General features: G+C 37.7%; 3 protein-coding genes across 4 annotated transcripts; all 3 read right to left on the minus strand.

Moving 5' to 3' along the window:
* Positions 1-47: 47 nt before the first annotated feature.
* LOC132144090 (cAMP-dependent protein kinase catalytic subunit alpha-like) lies at positions 48-11,756 on the minus strand. The gene is made up of 10 exons (XM_059554829.1): positions 11,301-11,756; positions 9,479-9,540; positions 6,044-6,172; positions 5,868-5,966; positions 5,713-5,795; positions 4,176-4,302; positions 3,663-3,758; positions 2,639-2,761; positions 2,364-2,528; positions 48-1,256 (listed from the first exon to the last, which is right to left on the minus strand). The coding sequence occupies exons 1-10, from the start codon at positions 11,344-11,346 to the stop codon at positions 1,131-1,133; spliced, it is 1,056 nt and encodes a 351-aa protein (XP_059410812.1). The 5' UTR covers positions 11,347-11,756; the 3' UTR covers positions 48-1,130.
* A 952-nt stretch (positions 11,757-12,708) lies between these two features.
* LOC132144091 (histone chaperone asf1b-B) lies at positions 12,709-19,058 on the minus strand. Of its 2 annotated transcripts, none has more exons than XM_059554831.1 (4): positions 18,873-19,058; positions 15,151-15,266; positions 14,643-14,819; positions 12,709-13,774 (listed from the first exon to the last, which is right to left on the minus strand). In XM_059554831.1, the coding sequence occupies exons 1-4, from the start codon at positions 18,910-18,912 to the stop codon at positions 13,583-13,585; spliced, it is 525 nt and encodes a 174-aa protein (XP_059410814.1). In that variant the 5' UTR covers positions 18,913-19,058; the 3' UTR covers positions 12,709-13,582. The 2 variants fall into 2 exon arrangements, with proteins under 2 accessions (XP_059410814.1, XP_059410813.1); XM_059554830.1 differs by lacking the exon at positions 18,873-19,058 and adding an exon at positions 16,587-16,727.
* Positions 19,059-19,834: 776 nt separating this feature from the next.
* si:ch73-343l4.8 (C-type lectin domain family 4 member E) lies at positions 19,835-21,464 on the minus strand. The gene is made up of 5 exons (XM_059553351.1): positions 21,238-21,464; positions 20,852-20,965; positions 20,658-20,761; positions 20,481-20,584; positions 19,835-20,158 (listed from the first exon to the last, which is right to left on the minus strand). Exons 1-5 carry the CDS (start codon positions 21,302-21,304, stop codon positions 20,023-20,025), a joined length of 525 nt encoding a protein of 174 aa, XP_059409334.1. The 5' UTR covers positions 21,305-21,464; the 3' UTR covers positions 19,835-20,022.
* Between the last annotated feature and the right edge of the window lie 507 nt (positions 21,465-21,971).

Here is a 21,971-nt window from a genome sequence, read left to right on the forward strand (position 1 = left end):
CAATGCTAGGTGTTTCCACTGTTACACAAAAAGGGACGTAAAACCTGTTTGGTATTTATAGTAATACTTTATTGGAATGATTCTTGTGGTGCAAAATATCACAATTAACTTGAACCATGTCCTCAGGAGTAAGCACTGGTATCCACTGAGTTCACCTCCAGTTTAGGAGATATTTGCGTGTAAGAAATTCTCACCCAAAAAGGATCCAGATGCACTGCACCCATTCAGAGAGAAGACTTTGCCTGTTTAAAAATGCAGAAATGGAAGAATAAAGGGGGAAGAAATGGCGAAAACGGCCACTGGCCGGAGAGCGCCGTCCACAAGGCTTTGAATCCCGCACAAAGTGTGTGCACCTTCATCAGGCTTTAGAAATGTATAACCCAATGAGAACCGTAACAAATGTAATATTAACAATACTAAACAAACGAAACAAAATCATACATCCCCTCCTCTGCACGAAGGCTGTGGGCCCCGTCATCGTATCTGTCAGCTATAATCAATGAATCAACTGACCCCTGGAGGATTTCATGGCACATTTCAGAGGTGAAAGGTCATCAGTGAACATTTGACAGAGCGCGGTGGACCTACAGCTGAAATAATAAGTGGTGCTCGTTTGATGAAATCATGGCTTCTTTTCTATGCCACTTTCACTTTCTCATCCCTTCAGTGCATTGTTAAGAATAAAGAAACACATGACAGCATACAGGACCAAAAATATTTCGTCTATTACACAGGAATACATTTTCTTTTCTTCATTCGATCTTTTTTTTTTTCTATTTTTCAGTATGTTTGTTATGGTGACCTATGGAGAACTTGCACTCAATATTAGAGATAATCTCTGAATAAACGATAACTAACCCGTCTGTCTTTGTGCAGCAACAATTACACCCTATCAAACCCTTCATGATTAATATCACGTGAACAGATAAAAAAAAGAGAAATTTACAAACATGGTAAAAACAGAGGAGATGATAAAGGCCTCACTGTTTGTCCCTGGAGGTCTTCTCTGCTCTCTTCCGCTGGTTTCTCTGCTGGAGGAAGGACCGGTTTTAAGATTCATGCACTTTTTCTCGTCCTCTCTCTTTCTCTCCATGTATATATTCCTCTCTCTCTCTGATTTCTATCATTTATTAGAACTCGGCAAACTCTTTCGCACACTTCTCCGTGAACGACACACGGATCTCTTCTTCCTCGTAGTCGTCGAAGTTGCTGGTGTCCCCGGGACCTCTGCATTTAGGCACAAACGGGGCCTCCACCTGAGAAATGCAAAGAAGAAGACACAATATCAATATACAGTATATATATATATATATATATATATATAGTTTTGTTATTATTTAGTTAATATTAGTTAACATTTGAGTACGAAATGCTACCTTTTCCATTTTTAAGAGCTCACCAATATCAATATTTTATTTCTTCATTAGAATGTTTTAAATATGACAGTGATGCAGATCTGTGTTTACATACAGCAAGATAGACTGAATTGGACAAGATTTTCTCATCTTTGTCATAATTTCTGATCGATTAACCCTCAACATGGATCATCAGATATTTTCCTAATGGCCTTATATAAAGTATTACATGATGCAAAACATATTTTTACAAATATATACCAATGTATTTTAATGTGAAGTAGATCACAAATGTTGGTTTTTGCTTTTTGTTCAAATGATGTTCTTGATCATGCCATTTCATTAGATATTAAGAATATGATATGCTTCTGTTGATCCATTACAACATTTGTCATAAATTATGCTTGATTTACCATTTTACAAAATGCTTTACATTGAAGATTAATGAAGAAAACGGAGTGAAAATATGCTTATGAATAAAGCAAACAGGAGGAAGTACCAGAGATGGGAGAAGCCACAGGATGGCAGTGTGGAAATAGAAATAGATAAAGTGTCTACAACTCATTCAATTCCTAAAACGTGTGTGCCTTTGTAACCTTGAGCAGAAACATGGCAGATAAGAGAAGTTCTTTAAAAAACAGACAGCAGGTGTTTTACACAATGAAAGCAAGCGTTATGAAAACTGATAAACAGCTGTGGAAAAGTAATGACGTATCAACAAGTCTTCTGTGCGCTCACTGGACGGCTTTGTTGTCTTCTTACAATAAAGTTTCATTGAGCATAAAAAGACAGTGAAGACTTTTCTCCACAACATAACTCATTTTAGTACTTCAATAGTTACTTGAAAAGTAATCGGATTACATTACACACTACTTGTGATGCTTTACCCCAGCACTGCTAGTGATAACACTAATGTCATCCAGGAGAATATGAGATACAAGTCTTACTGATTGAGCTTTGTGTGCAGACTCTGAATACATCCGATCTCTATCAGTGTGTGTTTCTCACCCTCCGCTGGTAAATGGCTATCCAGTCAGTAGTTGAGAACCACTTGTGTCCTTTGATGTCGTTAACTCCGTTTTTAAGGTTTCCGTAGCGTTTGGTGAGGTCCACCTGCAGCAGGTTCCTCAACAGGTCCTTCAGGTCGGAGCTGAAGTGCGACGGGAATCGTACCTGTGAGGAAAAACTGGGTTTAAGCCAAACTAATCTAAACTCAGAGTGCAGAGACATCGGACTCATTTTCAATCTGAAGGCTGTTGTTTTCTGATGTCCTGGCAAAATACCTTTCCTGAGACTATCTTTTCGTAGATCTGAATGGGCTGATCAGCAAAAAACGGAGGATAACCGGCAGCCATCTCATACATCAGCACACCCAGAGCCCACCAGTCCACAGCTTTATTATAACCCTACGAGAGAAAACACGTCAGGATGAGTTAAAGCGTTCACACGCTGCATGTTTCAGCAACAGAGCTACAACTGCGTGTATTTATGCCAAGAATCAAAAGTCAGCGAGAGATCAGAAACCTCCAAGCTGCTTTTGATGTAAGCAAGCAATTCATGTACACTACCTGTCAAAAGATTCAAATAATTGCAAAATTTAATTTAAAATAATTGTCACCAAGGCCACATTTATTTGATGTAAAATACAGTAAAAACAGTAATATTGTAAAATATTATAACAATTTGAAGTAGCTGTGTTCTGTATAAATATGTTGTCAAATGTAATTTATTTCTGTGATGCACAGCTGTATTTTCAGCGTCATTACTCCAGTCTGCAGTGCCACATGATCATCAGAAATCATGAAAATATACTGATTTCTGGTTATTATCAGTGCTGAAAACAGCTGTGCTCTTTCAAATCTTTCTGGAAGTCATGAAACACCACCGATCAAAAGTTTGCTGTAAGATTTAGAAAAGAAAAGAATAAAGAGTAATAATGCTAAAAATACAGCTCGGATCACAGGAACAAAATGCATTTCACAATATACTCAAATAGAGAACAGTTAAATTGTAATAATATTTTTATCATATTTCTTGATGAGCAGAATAGACTACTTTCAAAAACATGAAAAAAATCTTCAATAATCCAAACGTTCAAATCTTAGTCTCTATTTAAATATCAAATTGTGCTTGTTCAGACAAACAGACAGTGTTGAGAGTAGCTGTAGAGCACGGAAAGCATCTGTCAGCTGAAAGCGAGTTGCATCATCAGACGCTTCATTAATTAGACTGGGACTGCAGTCGTCTAGCTGCGTTCACTGAAGACGTCCTCTGTCAGTTTGGAGAAACTAGGACAGCACGGCTCACCTTGCTGAGGATGATCTCTGGGGCCAGATACTCCGGGGTGCCACACAATGTCCACGTGCGACCCTTGACCCGCTTCGCAAAGCCAAAGTCTGTCACCTGAAACAAAAGTCCTGCAGATGAAGCTGTGGTACATGCACAGGACATGCATGCCTTGCGACAGATGGTAATATCAAATTAGCCATGAGGGGGCAGTAATGGTGAGAGTCTAGCGGCATGTGACTGAAAGCACATCCATGCAGCTGCTTTTATCACACACACACTTTAGCTACAGTTGCACTGCAAATGAATGGAGACCAAATCAGGGTATTTACAAAAAAAAAATTGTGGTGCAGATATGTTTATTGAGTTACAGTAAAATCAGACTGAATTTGACGTTTCAGACGTAACATCTGTCATCACTTGTGCTTGATTTATCCTCAACATGATTGTAAAGGTATCTTCAAATTGCACTATAGTAATTATGTGAATCGAACTATAATATATAGTGAATATTGACTGTAATGTGATCATTACCTGTATATAGCCCTGCTGATCGATGAGGAGGTTCTCTGGTTTAAGGTCTCTGTAGATCAGGTCAAGGGCATGCAGATATTCAAATGTCAAAACTATTTGTGAAGCATAAAACCGTGCATGGGGTTCACTACGTACGAGAATGATAGTGAGAGAAAAAGAAAGAGAAACAGAGAAAAGATACTGTTACAAGAAAGTTGCTGAAAAATAACTATTACAGTATAGGGCTAAAATAATAGAACAGATCTAAGCAAATGTGCTTTGTATAAGAGCTGAAAAAAAGTATTTTTTTCACCATTTAACACAAGAGATACAGAAAGGAAGAAGATTAAAAAAAACTCCAGCAGTATCAGTCGCTTTGATATTTCGTTGTTATCTGATGAAACAACATTCATGCATTTTTAAATGCAACTCTACATGTTGATGCTGCTAAGTGGCTTATTTTAGTACACCAGCAAATAAATATTAAGCATTATACAACCGAGATGAAACCACAGTCTCACATTATGTGCATTAACACAGCTTTCAGGACAAGCATGGAAGTCATCTTTCGGTTCTGGTTCTTGTTTGTTTTCTATCCTGTGTGTTCAGCTAGACAAAAATGAGCCAAAGAATACAAGCACAAAAATGCAGACTGCTGGGGACGACCTGTTTTTATTATTACATCTCATTTCTGTCAACTTCTTATATGAATAAATAAAAAAAAAGCATATCAGCTAAATGACATACAATGATCAAACTCTGCATTTGGAAGCACATTTTAAAGCGGTCTAAGTCTTAAAAAAAAGGTTAAGTCTTAAGTTTGTTTAGTTTTTTTGCTTTTTTGCAACAAGATTCAATCTGTGGCACAACAAATAAATGAATAAAAAAATAGTTGTTTTTTTAGTATAAATTCTGCCTGTTTTCACTCATCTGCCTGTTTTCATTCCAAGCATTTAGTCTTTTATAATTACAAGCCAGAAGTTCACACACTTCACAGACTTTATGTGTAGGGATATTAATATTAAAAATCAACTGAACTAGATAGTGAGGAAAAGCATGTCCATCATATATGTTAAACGTATGTTTAATAAACAGCTAATAATTAAAATAAGTCATTTTAAAATTACATTAATCACAATAAAACACTATTATTTGATTTGTTTACTGTACCTGCATGTCATGTGACCGTTAACCAACAGACAACCGTAAACATGCAAATCTGAAACTTAATTAGTAAAATACTTAATACTTAAATCTCAGGCTACTTCAAGTAAATTGCATTACAAACTGCATTACATATAAATAAGAACTAACATGAATATGTGCATTTTAATGCAAAAAAAGCAGTTCAAAACAATAGTATTTCATGGTTAAATAACCCTCTGAGTGATAATTCAAATAAAAATGTATGTATGTTTTTGGAAACTGATTACAGAATTCAGATACATGTAATCAGTTACTACCCAGATCTGTATACTACTAAATATATACAGCTATTTGTGAAACAAGGTTTCCCTCAGACACCAATAAAGCACATCTGGAGTGTAAATAAACTCACCTGAATCTGCCGATTCTACGCAGGTGTGAAAACATCTCTCCTCCCTGAACGTACTGCATCACCATGTAGAGATTAGTGTTGTCCTAAAACAGACACACGTTATTAAACGCGTCCCGTGCATGCGTTGAGCTGTCCATGTTTCAGACAGTATTCACCTTGAAGGAGTATTCCAGCCGCACTAAGAAGGGGAAGCTGACGGCTTGCAGAATCCGCTTCTCGTTGAGAGTGTGCTCGATCTGCTTCAGCTTCACAACCTGAAGAGAAACCATGAACATCATGACATCAGCGTGTCTCACTGTGATGTCACGGCTCAGGCATTAGCCCCGCCCACCTTCTGTTTGTTGAGGATCTTCATGGCGTAGTGCTGCCCGGTCTCTCGGTGTCTGACCAGCATCACGCGACCGAACGAGCCCGTGCCCAGAGTCTTCAACCGCTCGAAGTCCTCCAGACTCGCCGTGTTCTGAGGGAGAGAAGAACCCTTAAAACACCTAACTACAGTTCGTCATGCCTGCTTAACAAACTCCAGTTTCTAGTAGTGATGGGTGCTTTCAAACAGTGCTATGTTTGTATATTTGAGACACTATTATAGTTTTTGATAATATTATGAATCAGATAGTATTTTTAAACATTTACATCATTTTTAAGTTTTAGAAAAGTTTTAGTAACTTAGTTTTTTAGCATTTATTGTTGTTAAATGTCTATATAGTTATTTTATTTAAGTTTTAACTATTTTAGTGATAGTTAAATAGTTATTCAAGTTAAACAAAATGAAAATGTTGCCTTGCAAACTAGCTGAAATAAAAGTATTTTTTATTGCAGTTCACATTTCATTAATTTGAAGTAACGAAAATGTATTTTATGGTTTAAGTTTTAGTTATATAACTGCTTTTGTTGAGATTCAGAGAGCATATCAAACTGCCAAAGTCACATGATTACAGTAAATCAGGCTTTCATGGACACAACATCAGAATGATTACATATCAGTCTCATTTGTGTAAGAAATCGTCACATTATTTTTACAACGTACAACTGCAGAAAAATCTGGACCTACCGTTAATAAAATAAAAAGTCATGATGGCAATGCTGTACAATCTCATAAACCCCATGAAGTGGATCAGTGCTAGATTTATGTTATTTACATCCAACGGCTTGATTCACTTCATAAAAGCCTATTGTGGTGACAAATGCTTACACTGCATTATTTTCAATACATTTACTGCTAAGTTTAGTGCGGCGAAAATAGATGTAGTGTAGCAAGAATCTGGTTGCCATGACAAAATCACATGAAACGGTGATTCATTTTTTGATGAAATTGATTCAAAAAGCTTCATTATTTAGTATTTATGGTTAAAAGAGTCAAAAGGGTTTATGATCTCCCTGACAATTTTCAAGAGACAGCTGGAAACTTATCTCTTTCGATGTTACTTGACTTCATCCTAAATTTAAAAATAAAAAATAAAACGTTGTTTTTCTCTTTATTTATTCCTTGCCTTTCTAGCTTGTACTCATTTGAACAATGCCTGAAACTTGGTATCACGGGCACTTCCTGTGTCTGTTTGCCTCTTGAAGAAGAATCGCTTTACTTATTCCCCAATTATAAGTGGCTTTTGGATAAAAAGCGTCTGCTAAATGACTAAATGTAAATGTAATCTAGTTAAATGGCCACCGTAAACACATCTGATCATGTAATAACTCTACTGTAATATTCAAAGGTGGAAACTCAAGAGTGCACAAACCTGGTTAATATGATCAGGTGACACTCATTTAATAAATCTCATGGTAAACACAATGAGCCAGTTCTGAGATCTATTAAATGAAAACCCAGACCCTCACTTCTGCTTTCTCCTCCTCACTGTAAAACCCGACAAGTTAACTTAACTCAATCCGTTTGAGTAAACCGATTGCCTTGACTGTAATACCCGACAAGTAAACTTAACTCAAACGGTTTGAGTAAACAGACATCCTTAAGTTATGTTAACTCAAACCATTTGAGGAAACCGATTGCCTTAAACCGTTTAAGTTGAAAAAACTCACAGTTATGAGTACTCTGAACTTAATTCAGTTGAGTTCACTGAAAGATGTACATTGCAATTAAGATTAACTAAGTGCTGATTGTTAATTAGTGATGAACAGCTGCTGTTAACAAACAGAATCACTGAAGAAAAGAGAAACACAAGAACTACTACAACTGACTTCAGACACAGTCTTAGATGAAATCAACTGAAATAAAATACATGAAATCTCTCAAGATCTGATTAAACAACCCCACAAACAGCATCACCAGCTCCACATATTAATAACCAGACTGACTTTATTTCTGTCAGACGTCTACAGAAGATCTTATTGAGAATGAACTAAGGTTTAGATGTTGATTCATTGTTTCATTTGAAGTAACCATGTTAGAGATCAGTGTTTGCTTTAGTTGGGCTCTTAACCCTTTACTTCTGTCTTTGTGTTTTCTCTGGCTGTTATAACCGTGTGTTTCTAAAACACATTTGTTGTAACTCAAAAGCCCAGAAGAAATGCTATCAGGTGTTAACCTGTACCTAGGTGTAGGTTGTTGTACTTTATATTGCTGATGATAATTATTCATTATTATTATTCACAATTATTGAGCCGTACGGAGTCTAATCTTTGATGAAATAGGTGTAGTGTAATTTGTAGAAGTGGTTCTAGTAAAAAATGACACTAAGAGCCAGTGGTTCTGTGATAATCAGTTAATATAAAAATGACTTTCTAAACATTTTGTACACATACATTTTTCTTCTATGCAAGTAGTTGGTCAAACACAGACATTAATAATCCGAATATGAACCTCTACAATGGTGACGAAAAAAAACATGCTGCAATGCATGCTGGGTACTATTGTATTACAAAACTCATCCATGGCTCCCAGCATGCTCTGCAGCATTTTTTTTATGGTCACCATTGTTGAGGTTCATATGCTGATTATTGATGTCTGTGTGTGACTAATTGACACCGTAGAAGTTCAAACTGTTTGGAAAGTCTTTGTATTATCTGATTATCACAGAACCACTGGCTCTTATCATCCATTTACTATAATCAATCAAATTACACAATGCCTATTTCATCAGAGATTAGACTGAGTACAGTTTAATAATTGATGATTATCATCACCAATATAAAGTATAACAACCTACACCTAGATTCAGGTTAGCACCTGATGGCATTTCTTCTGGGCTTTTGAATTACAACAAATGTGTTTTAGAAACACACGGTTATAACAGCCAGAGAAAACACAAAGACAGAAGTAAAGGGTTAAGAGCCCAACTAAAGCAAACACTGATCTCTAACATGGTTACTCCAAATGAAACAATAAATCAACATCTAAACCTTAGTTCATTCTCAATAAGATCTTCTGTAGACGTCTGACAGAAATAAAGTCAGTCTGGTTATTAATAAGTGGAGCTGGTGATGCTGTTTGTGGGGTTGTTTAATCAGATCTTGAGAGATTTCATGTATTTTATTTCAGTTGATTTCATCTAAGGCTGTGTCTGAAGTCAGTTGTAGTAGTTCTTGTGTTTCTCTTTTCTTCAGTGATTCTGTTTGTTAACAGCAGCTGTTCATCACTAATTCACAATCAGCACTTAGTTAATCACTTAATTACTTGAATGCAAAGTTTTAAAACTTACATGGTTTAAATCAAGGCAATCTGTTTACTCAAACGGTTTGAGTTAAGTTAACTTGTCGGGTTTTACAGTGCTCTACTCGAATTCGACACGCTTCCCTCTTCTAGTCATCTTACCTGGGCAGGATTCTCCCATTTCCTGAGGAAATCTTCTCTGGCGAAGGCCAGAAACTCTTTGACTGTGGGAAGAGACAGAAAGCACACTTAACTTTACAAGCATTAATGTCATATTTGTTTTCTAAGGATGCTTAATGATTCTGCTTGTACACAATCTATTTTGAGGAACGTTTTGTTCTGTTCATTTCTCAGTCAACATTGTAATGCACCACATGATGTGTTTTGATCATAAAACGAAGCATTTAAATATGATCTTAATAAGACATTATTAGCAGATACTGTATAGAGTGACTGCTGATATTTATAGTATTTTATTTAAGTTATACTGTTATAAAGGTCTCATTACAGGCTATCAGCATTTTATCTGATCTTTTAATCACACATTTGGGCCACTGAATAAAACTGGGGTGTTTTTCCTCCGTATATTTTCACTATATCAGACTATGGGAGCCATAATAGTTTGATGGATCAAATATGATTCTCATTAAAAAAATACATTCGGTGCAGAAAAAAATAAATAATAATAAGGCAAGCAAACAGAAAGACTAATTTAAAAGGAGTAGCACAACAAAGCCACAGCATCACAGCAGGCCAGTTGCTGTTTTCCTCACGGGGTTAAATGCCTTATGTCGAGTCACAAGTCTAATTTATTTATATAACGCTTTTCACAATTCACATTGTTTCAGTGCAACTTTACAGAAAATCATGATGTTTCACATTTGCATTTTTAAAGGGGGTTAACACTGATTTTGCACTGCAAATGTAAACTTTACACCGAATTGTTTCAGACAAGCCAATCGTAAATTAAAGGATTCTTGCCTCGTTGAAGATGCATGTGTTTCATAGAGCCACAGAAACTTTCAAGCGCCAGCATTTGAAGGAAATGGTTCAAGACCGTGAGCAGTTTTTGTTCCTGTTTTGACACATTTCATACCGAAACAGGAAGGTTGGGTGGTACATATCGAAGGATTCATCTAAGATTAGTGTATGAACATGAACACCATAGCCACTGGTGTAAATAACATCTGTGAGCCATCATTAGATCCTTCCATATTCAAGAGTGCTTTTTATTGGACAGAAACGATGGAGTCAATACTTTTGGTTTGTTTTCCAAATGTGAAAGATTCATGCATTAACTGCTGTAAATCTAACAAGATCATTATTAAATCAGACTCCTTCAGATTCATGGAACACTGTAAATATGAAAAATTACAACGTCATCCTGGGGTTTACACAAGTAAAGTGCGAAATCCCAAAACTTTAAATTATTTAACCAGGGTTAGTATGAACAGTGTGAAGCGTGGATTAGTTAATCCAGGGTTAAACAACTCCAAGTGTGAAAACCCAACAGTTGAGACACCAGCAAAGCCTTTACCATCACAGACACTGAGAAGGACACGGTGGTCAATAATACAGTCGTTTTCAATGATGAGATTGTTAAATGGCTACATTTAGCCTTCACATTAGATCTCAGCATGTAGGTTTCGGTTCTCCCCGTTTTCTTCAGCCCTTCCACACATCTGTCCTTCCCTATAGACCCATCAGACGTGCACAAATAGACCCTTTTCTATCTTTTGGCATGTTATATACAGGGTGCAGCGTAGAAACACGCGCGCAAAGCCCTCAAACGAAGCGCAGCTCGCTCTTATCAAAGCATCAACACATCGCTTGAGCCTGAGATCGCCATGACAGCATCAGCACCATCTCCGGTGAAGCCTCGCACATGCACGACCATACCCCCGAGGAGCATCTGAGGATCGCCATGATCGGAGATAAGGATGATGACTAAACGGAAAGACTGGGACGCGTTAAAGACACCCACCGCTTTCCATCTCGTTGCCCCGTTTGGCGGCCGGCGTGTTGCCCATGACTCTGGGCCCGTCAGGCGCTGGAGAACCGCAGGGAGGGAGGGATGCTCTCACGCTCCGTTCGTGCGATTGACGTCCACCGACCGGCTCTGACTGTGAAAACGGGGGACGTTGACGCGTCCGATGGCTTCTCGGATAAACGGCGATCCCTTATGAATGCAGCAGCACCCGCGTTTAAAGGGCGGACGGGCCGCCAGCATTAAACCGGACACAGGCGTCCTTTCCTGGCCTGGCTCTTCGCCGCTCCTCCGCGGCCCCGCAGTCCTGTCTCTCGCCTCCCCGCGGGGGTGTTCCGTGAGCGGCGCTCGCAAGGGGAATCGCGGCGGAAAAACACGAACGCAGCTGCGCTTCCCGTGGCCATCGACACTGACTCCGCCCCCCGGACTGACCCCGCCCACCGCGGCACCCCATTGGCCAGGAGGAAGAAGACGGACAGATGTGCGAATGATTGACACTTATGTAGCCGTTATCTCGATATCGAAACAAAACATGGTTCATTTTTTTCATGTTCCCAACGGACAGAGTGGATTCAAATTGCTACATTTTACTGTGGTATAATGTAAACATACAGTATGTTGTACGTGTATATCGAATATTTCCACTTTTGTTGTCCAATGAATAAAAATACTGGTTATTTAACACGTGTTGGCCCCAAAAGAAGGCAATTTTGTTACTCAGTGTGAGGTCATTAATCATCGGCTTTTCCCCCGAAACAACTGAAAGGTAAAACAGATATGAAGCACAAAACTTTTGTTTTTAAGAGATACCCAGTTAAATGTAAAAGTATCTTGCCAAAACATACTTGAGTAAAAGTAAAAAAGTACAACTTTAAATTGTACTCAAGTATTTAAAAAGGTGACAGTAAAAATCTATTTTACTTTATTTTCAAAGTAAAAATTATTTCTTATTTTCATTTATTTAAATCTTTAAAATGAAACACTACACAAATATTGAAAAATTCAAAATGATAAATTATATAAAAACGTATAAAACTATAAAAGTACATCAGTGGAGTATTAAAACACTCCCCGTCCTGTAAACTATAATAATCATACAAAAAAAATGTGTATTATTTTGTATTATTTTATTTAAATGTTTTTCTTAACCTCCATCACCTGACTCTTCTTCTAGAAGCACGAGATACCAGTGTGTTCGGTTTGGTTCGGTCTTTAAATATTTCCACAGGCCCAGATCAGAGGACAGAGAATAGAGGGATGAGAGCAGAGGGAGAGATGGAGGGATGAAAGGAAGAGTAGTTGTCTGAAGTGATGGGTGGATCAAAGGTGGAGCAGCCCAGATCTCTAACAGCTGCTGCTTAGCAACATCATAAAAAGACACACACCATATAAAAGAGCCAGAAGATGGAGAGAACATCAAAAACAAAAGTCCAGTTTTATTAAACCTAAGAGTTTTCATAAACAAATATCACAAAAGGCAACAGAAGAACCAACTTGGATTCAGTTTAGAACCAAACAAAATCATTTTATAAACAATCTGACGTCCCAAGAAAACAGAAACAGAGCTGGAATTGTAATGCGTTTCAAAATATTGATCATATCCGAGCAAAATATTCCCAAAAAAGGGAATAATTTCTGACCATAAAGGATGAATCTCACAAAAACATTTCAAGGCCTTTTTTTTTTTGGTAAATCCTATTATTCTCAATGATAATCCTCATCAGTTATTTAATCAACACAACAGTGATGTAAGAATACTTAATCAAATTTTATTATTATATCATTATTATAAACAATTTTGCATTACAGTAATGAGAATGAACTGTTTTTTTAGTTTTTAGTTTTTTTGATTAATGACAGTTTGGGGGAAAACATGTGTGAACAATGTCAAATCGCAAACGTACTAATCGTCCTACAGTGCTTCTTTGTCTTTATGGAAAATATAGTTTGTAAGAAAACGCGAACAGAACATGTTTTTATGGGATTCACCTCACTAGTGATGTGCACCACAGAAAAACAGAAGAAAACAGTCCATGTCTGCTGGTGCTCGGGTCTGGCCCCCTGCTGTTCAGGACAGGGAGCACAAGACATAGTCCCACGACTGCCCGAGTGCTTCAGGTGTGTGATCAGTGCAGTGCTAGAGGACTGAGACCAGTGTGTGTGTGTGTGTGTGTGTGTGTGTGTGTGTGTCCGATCTCAACTGTAAGAACATACAGGAGTACAAATACAAAATAACACATTTATTACTTTATGCATGAGGTTGTTGTTGTGTTCAGGCACTATAAGCAGTCCATAGAGTTGTCAGGCATGAGTCCAAGGGGCGGGGCTTTGCCAGGCATGGAGGTGGGCGGGAACATGGCGTTGGGGGCGGGATCTACATTCTCCGAATCCTCCATCTTGTCCATAGTCGCTTCCCAGTTAATGTGGAAACGGGTCACGCGGGGGTTAGACGCCAAGATGTTCCTTTGCAGCTGCGAGTCGGGAACATATGAAAATTCTAAATTAGAACTGTTTGGATTTGAATCAGTCAATGTTACATTGTAACGACTCAATGTTAACATTACTCTTCAAAATATAATATAATTTACACTTGACAACTAGGTCCCATTAAAACATTTTTGTGAATGCATTAACTGACAATAAGCAAGACATTTGTTACATTATTTATTAATTCTGTCAATTTTAGTTATTAAAAATACAGAATAAATTAATAATGCATTCACAATAAATTAATAATGGATTTACAAATGTTGAAATTAACATCAATTAAGATGAAAAATAAATGCTTTAGAAGTATTTTTAATTGTTCATATAAACTAATGTATTCATCTAATGTTAACATTGAATCTTAGTGTAAATGGTTAACTATATTATAATAGTTTTGAAATACCATTTATTTCAATAGTCATGACACCTCTATGCTCAAATCAAACTGCTTTATGTGTTGAATCAGAGTTTTAAATATTAAACATCTGAATATTCAGGTGGTTAAAATATTCAAGTGGTTTAAGAATCTCGAGATTCGCAACAGAATGAATGCGTGGAAATATGGGATTCTGTAGCAAAGCGCACAACGACAGCGACCTGGAATCATTTAGCAGAAGTAATGAAGGACAAACGATACTGGACTATAAACGGCAGCCACCTGCCTCTTTGTTCTGACCGGTATTGCCACATTTCAAATGCAGCAGATCTGTGTTACACAAATACACTCTCAATATTATTAATATTAATTATTATTAATATATATATATATATTTTTTTTTTAGCTATATCGCCCAGCACTAGTGGCGTACCATTAGTGAATGAAGCACAGCATGTGTATGATGTCTCTCTCACCTGTGTGTAGTTGGGTTTGACAGGTGGGTTTTCCCGTAGCTCAGGGTCTGTGTACTCGTTGTTGACATAGTAACCGATGCGGATGAATTCCTGTCCCCGATATGTGCATGTGATCAGCACGACGGTCACGCCCACCGCATCGCTCTCAGGGATCAGCCCTGTGTTTGGAGCGTCCGCCTGTCAATCAAGTCAACAGAGACAACAGAGAAATGGGACTAGTAAAGTCATCTTTGTAGCTTGCAGGTTGTAAATGTTCTTGCATCTACAGATAACACTTTGATTTTCATGACTTTGAACATTGTGTCCAGTGGACTAGTGTACCACTTTTTCAGGAATGGAGATGAGATGAGGACACATCTTAAAGCAATTTGTGTACTTGACTTGAAATTTACATTTGTACTTTCTCCATTCATCTCTAGGTGGCAGTGCACTGCAATGTATTCACTAAGATGGTTTTATTTATACGGGTTAGAAATGAGATTTGCACCGAACCAGAATCATAACCCACCTGAAAGACAAACATATGTCTTCCTGCAGGAACTGGGCCGACTAGAACCGAGTCCAGGACCTGGTCGTACTCCTCACTCTCAGCTGAGCCCACGTAGATGATCTTCCACTCCAGATCTGACAAAGACAGAAATCCAGGGATAAGCAATTCTTTTTCTCACAGTAAAGAGACAGATGTACACCATACAGTAAGCATTTCGTGCAAAATTAAAAGGATGTTATTTCACATGCTTGAAAAACTGAACATCCTTTGTATTTAGCCTTACATTAGTATTTCAAGTTTCATATTTGATTATGATTTTAACATTTGAGGTTTTGTAGGACAAAACTTTGAAATTTCTTCTCAACCTTTATTAAAAACCTTATTTTATTTATAAATCAAAACTGCTCTTGGGTTGGTTCAATAGATGTCAGACTGAACTCAGTTGCAGCAGTTTCAATGGGATTTTCATAGTGCCATTAATTGTAATATTACTAACCGTCAGTGAATTAATGGGTATAACGATTAAATAAAAATGTCCTTTTATAAAAGTTCGAGAAAACTGTGGAAACATGCCTAGGTAAAGTTTTCTTGATTCTTACACCACGGTTACTATGCAATAAATAAATTCTTCATAATATATTTATTAGCAAAAAAATGTTGTATTACAGTCGACATGTATGAAATAACACTAGTAAGATTTCCAATTAATCAGAGGAACATTATTCTAGAAAAATGCAAATAAAATTAAATAAAAAATACCTATACATTTATGAGTTTTAGCTTATTTGTGTTCGTTAATAAAAATAATGTCTTTAGAATAGTAATGTATTTTACGACACTAACGAGGGGCAAAATCGCCAAAGCTCCTCCCATCACATGACGTCACAAGAAACTTAACCAATCGAAGAGAGCAAAGACACATTGTACACGCCCTACTTCCGCTATCGGCCTAATCAGGGAAGGAGGCAGGGTTGCCAGGTTTTCAAAACAAAACCCGCCTAACTGCTCCAAACTAGTCCAAAACAAGACCAATCGCTTTTCGAGGGGTCGTGTTCCGGTGGGATAAAATACACGTTTTTTTTTTTGGCGGGGTTCCCATGGTAAAAGTCGCATTTGTAAGTGCTAAATATCACGTTATAGGGGTAGCGTAAACCCGAAGACAGGAAAAATAACCCGCGGCAATAGTGTTGAAGAAACTTTTGCGCGGGAAAACCGCGTACTTGGCAACACTGAAGGAAGAGGCGGCCTGGCGCTGTCATAGAGTTCCCCACCGGCGCCAAAATATTAAGCGCGTAAACAATAACAGCTGACGATAAGACTTTAATAACCATAAATGTTCCCGTGATTCCTGACGATGTGTAAGATAATCACACAGTAAGACGCATCTAAAGTCTTCAGTATTAACCAAGTAACTGCAGAATACGTGATTAAAGTGTTAATTTGTAATCTCTCACCTTCAGGTAAATCCTCCATACATTCAAACGTGATTTCGAATTGAAACGGGTTTCCAAAGGGACTGGGATTATCCAGAACAGCCACGTTTAGCACCTGCACTTTAGCCATGGTGCCTCACAGGGTTTGAGCAACAGAAATCGAAAAAACTGCACAGGTCACTGTAAATCTGAAGTAACTAAATCCAAGTGTAAAACCAGAGTCAGATCTTCTGAAGAAGCAGGTGAAGCGGTAGGGTTTTCTCTTGATAGGGTTAATTTTTACTTTATAAACTAATCAGATGCTCGCCACACATCCATTATATTTATTGCTGGAATATCCTGAATAACGTGTCATTTAGTGGAGGTTTTATGTAAACGCGGGTTTAAACCACCAAATAAAAGAACAAAATTCGGTCCTTTCCACGGGATCCTGAAGGAAAAACGTCCTTAAATGCATCAAAGACTCCGATTGACAGCAGCAAGTGCTCTGTTCTTCTTCTTCTTCTTCTTCTTCTTCTTCTTCTTCTTCTTCTCAGTTTAGCGGCTTTTGGCATCGAACTCACTGGTACATTACCGCCCCCTTCTGCTTCGGATTGTGGATCACATAGGATAAAATAAAACTTCATATTTTCCTTACTAACACTTACATGCCACTCACATAAACACACACACAAACACATCATACTGTAATTATCCATCAAATCCTGTTTAAGACTCCTGCTTCTCTTTAAAATGTCATCAATATTCTACTCTGTGTCCTGTTTACTTTACTTAGTAACCCTTTTGATGTGATCTCCTGTGCCCCAATGTCCCTCTGTTTATTCTTCATTGCCTGTGTCTGTGCTTCATATCGATTACAAGTCATGATTATGTGCTCCGCTGACTCCTCTTCTCGACGTCCCACACACAATCCTGTCTGGTGCTTTCCTGTCATATTTAGCGTTTTATTCAGTGAACAATGTCCCAACCTTAACCTTGCCATCACTGCATCTTCTCTCCTATTTCCCCTTCTGTCCTCTTTAACATTTCTTTGAATTTAGTATATAAGTGCCTCCCTTTCGTCTCTCTATCCTACCTCTCTATATATTTTTTTTCCATATTATGCATTTAACATGTAACATTATGCTTAACTTACAGTACATCTCTACGGTTCTCTTTTGTTAGGGCCCTTTTAGCCAGCCTATCTGTCATCTCATTACTCCTAATCCCAACACATGCTGGGATACCCACACTGACTTAACATCTCTTATTAACTACTCTTGTGTTTAATTGCAGCACTTCATACAGGATACCTTGCCAAGTCTTTGAATGAAATTACCGGTTCTTCATGATCCCATGTTTTAAACTTTAGTTAGTGTGTAATGTTGTTGTTAGTGTATAAATAATATCTGTAAAATTCTAAACCTCAAAGTTCAATGCCAAGCGAGATATTTTATTGAACAGAATTCGCCTACAACGAACGACCCGTTTTTTGACTAACCGTGGCCTTGTTGCGGTCCGATGGAGAAGAGGAAGAGCTGCGTTTGTCGCCATGTCGTCGAAACGCTGTTATTTTCATCTCAGAGTCCAATCGTCTTTGTTTGGGCTTCCCAGGGACGCTGTACTTGGAGATCAATGGTTACAATTTATGTTTAACTCGGTTCCCGAAAATTATAATCCACATGTAAAACTATGTGCAGCACATTTTGCTGAGGACAGCTTCCTCAATCTCTATCAGTTTAATGCCGGATTCGCACAAAGATTATTCCTGAAAGATGGAGCAGTTCCCTCTTTGTCTGGAGAAGGCGTTGTTTATGGATCACAACTGTTAAGTGTATTTTATTATTTAAGTTGGTGCGTTTAACAGTTTCTGTAACTTATTACACAAAGGGCAATCCTGTTTAGCTTTGTTAACTAAATGTTAGGGCTGTGCAAAAAAATTGAATGCGATTTTCATGCGCATCTTGTCAGTAAAAACGCTCCTGTGATTATAAGTACATCTCCAGCACATGCTCCTGCACACTTGCTTCTCAAAACTAGCCCAATCGCGTTTCCAGGAGGGCAGCGCGCGCTCAGCTGCTGTCGAATCACAACACAGGAACCGCTGGCACAATCAGAACTCGTTACGTATTTCTAAAGGAGGGGCGGTATACAGATAGGTGAATTGTGTGAAAAATACTGTGTTTTTTCACACGCGAAACATGAACACATGTTATATTGCACACTGTAAACACAATCAAAGCTTAAAAAAGCACGAAAAACGGGACCTTTAAACTATCTAAAACTGATAAAGAGTCAGAACATGTCAGGACCTTTTCCCCACCCTACCTTTTCCACCCATTGCAAAGCAATTTAATATTGCCATCATCTTTACTGTATATGCCTCAGGGATTCATGCACTTTGCATATTTATAATTATAAATAAACACACACACATTAAACACACCTATATACTGTGCTCTTATCCTGTATCTATAAGAAAATTCAAGAGAGCCTAACTACATTCCCACATTTTCTCATCTTGTCTGATCCCTCGAGTATAAACCTGCTCTCTGCTGTTTACTGCTGGACTGGAGGAAATCTTCTTTAGGTTTTACTGCAGCTGGCATCCAATCTATTGCATTACTGCCACCTACTGTACTAAATGTACTTTACACAATATTCTCTTGTCCAGGCAAGTTTCTTAAAAAAAAAAAAAACTAATAAATATTTCCTGCCTCTTTGTGTCTCTGCAAAATACTTTTAACATTTTTTAACAGCAAATGTATTTCTTCATGCCACTGTTGCTGCCATTTGTCCATTATTTTATTCCACACTATGCTCTTTTCAAATGATTTTTCTTTTGGCTGCCTTTTTGCTAGCTTGTCTGCACTTTCATTGCCCAGAATACCTGAATGAGTTGGGACCCACATGAATGCAATATTCCTCCCCTGCCTAACTGCTGTTGTATAAATAAATAAAAGATCGTAGAGCAGGTTTTGATTAAAATACTGTTGGCACCGCTTTCTACAATCCACCCTTCTGCTACCAAAATGGCCAATGAGTCTACAGCATATACACCTAAATAGTCAGACGTTATTTTACTAATATCCGTCTTATACCTCGGCACAGTTCTGGAAGAAATCTCTCCATAGTCACGCATCAAACACAGTGAAGCAGATGCACAAGGAAACGAAATGAAAACAAAAATGCTGTGCTAATACAGTTCAATCAACAATTATTTTATTAAAAATGGAAGCAATGCAAATCAAAAGCAGTTCCACAGACACTCAATATCTGCATTAAATGATGCAATCTTATCCCTTCAAAACAACAAGTGAGATCCTTGATAACAGCTAAGGAAGGACATATATTGACATGCTGCTATAATGGATCAACACATCAGAGGTTTGTTGTGCCATAGTATACCTTCTCATATCACAATAAGTATGATTCCTTAAGATAATACAAGCAAAATCATAAGAAGAACAGATGAACCCTATTTCTCACAAATAAAATGTATTGTGTATGTGCATGACAGATCATTCCAGTTGTTCAGGATAGGTCTTTCAGGATTCAGAACAACACAGTCCTCAGTTCCACCAAGGTCATTTGGCTCACTCTCATCCCAAAACCTGAATAAAATGTGTCAGATGTGTTCAGTCATTTCAGCGGCAAAAGTTTTTACTCTTTTAGCAACTAACAACTGAGGAGCATCACAAGCATTTCATGAGTCCACAAGACAGTCCGCAAAGTTTAGAGAGTAAACTAAAGTAGTACAGAAGACTGAGCAGAAGCAGAAGTGCAGAACAATAAAAGGGTGAAGTTTTCTTTTAGTGTTTTTTAAACGGGAAGTTCCTTTAATTGTGGTTTATGTCGTGATTGTGTCTGTGGAAGAGCAGTCTTCAGATTTTTTTTTTCTTCGAAAAAATATATTTCTGTGCTTTTAGGACTTACCCTTGTTTCAGTGGTGAATTATCCACCCATTTCATGATGCCCTCGTCCTCTGTGTCTGACAAACCAATCCATACACTCTCCATGGCGAATGAAGATATGAACCTCTGTGTGAATAAAAACAGGAATAAGTGTGATTTCTCATTCATTAACAAAACCCTCACCTTAACACAAACTCACCTGCTTCTCTTCAGTGTTGATAATGACCAGATCAGCTCCACGATCCCTGCAGTACTGTCTGCTGTCAGACCAGTTCTTTGCATCAGTGGACATGAAGAGCAAACCTGAAACACGCAGATTTCCACACATAAACACTTTTCAAAGCTATACAAAAATACGAAGGAAAAATTAAACAAAAACAGATTTGATCCAACCTTGTTTATCACTGAAAGACAAGACTCTGATGTGTTGCAGTATGACAAATATCAGCAGAAGAACACAACTGAGCCCGAGACCCACTGTGATAGACACCAAACATCTGCTTCTTCCTGACGAACACGACCAAAACACACACACACACACACACACACACACACACACACACACACACACACACACACACACACACACACACACACACACACACACACACACACACACACACACATATCAACTATAACAATTTGCTTATTAGACAAAACACCTCAAATCAACATGTAAGTAAAGTGTATGTGTATTTATAATGACAAACAACCAGAATACGTATAAAGTAAAATATGCAAAAACACATGCTGATGAAGTCAATAGAAAAAATACTTACTGCATTTTTTGTGATTCTGTTTTTGAAGTCCAAATGTGTCCTTAACATTTTCATAAACATCATCCATCTCCACTAGACACTCGCTGACGGTCTTCACAGATGAGTTGTGATCTTTAGCAGCTATGTTGCCTAATGTTTTAAATTCCCTAAACCTACACAGGAAGTTATTTCACTCCCTAAACTGGTTACAAAACCATAAGATGCTGTAGCATATGTTGTAACCATTGTTTCTGTTGGGTGTCTATTTTCTTGTTTGAATAACGCAAACCACAACTGTCACATCAGCTCTGAACTTTTGTATAAATGTAGAAGAATAATAATCTTATTTTTTTTTATAGTTTTTGTTTCTTGATGCGGAAAAACTAATTTGACCAAGAGGAGTATCACAGGGATTAAAGGGATACTCCATCCAAAAATGAAAATGTTGTCATTAATCACTTACCCCAAACCTGTAAAAGCTTTGTTCGTCTTCTGTGTCTGCTGTGTGTTTATGCTTTGGTTTGAAAGCAAACAACAAATCATTTTTGGAGAGACACAGAGGAGAGGAATTCAACCTTGTTTAATAAAGTTGTTATTTTTGTTTTCTTTGTGTACAAAAAGTATTCTCGTCACTTCATAACATCACGGTCCGTGGGTCCGTGTAACGTTTGCAGTGCTTTGTTCAATTTGCACCATCAAAAATAACCAAATGAAAAATTGGCTTCAAACTTTCATTTTTCCATTTCTTTGGAATA

Source organism: Carassius carassius, chromosome 7 (genome assembly GCF_963082965.1).
Source record: "Carassius carassius chromosome 7, fCarCar2.1, whole genome shotgun sequence".
NCBI lineage: Eukaryota > Metazoa > Chordata > Actinopteri > Cypriniformes > Cyprinidae > Carassius > Carassius carassius.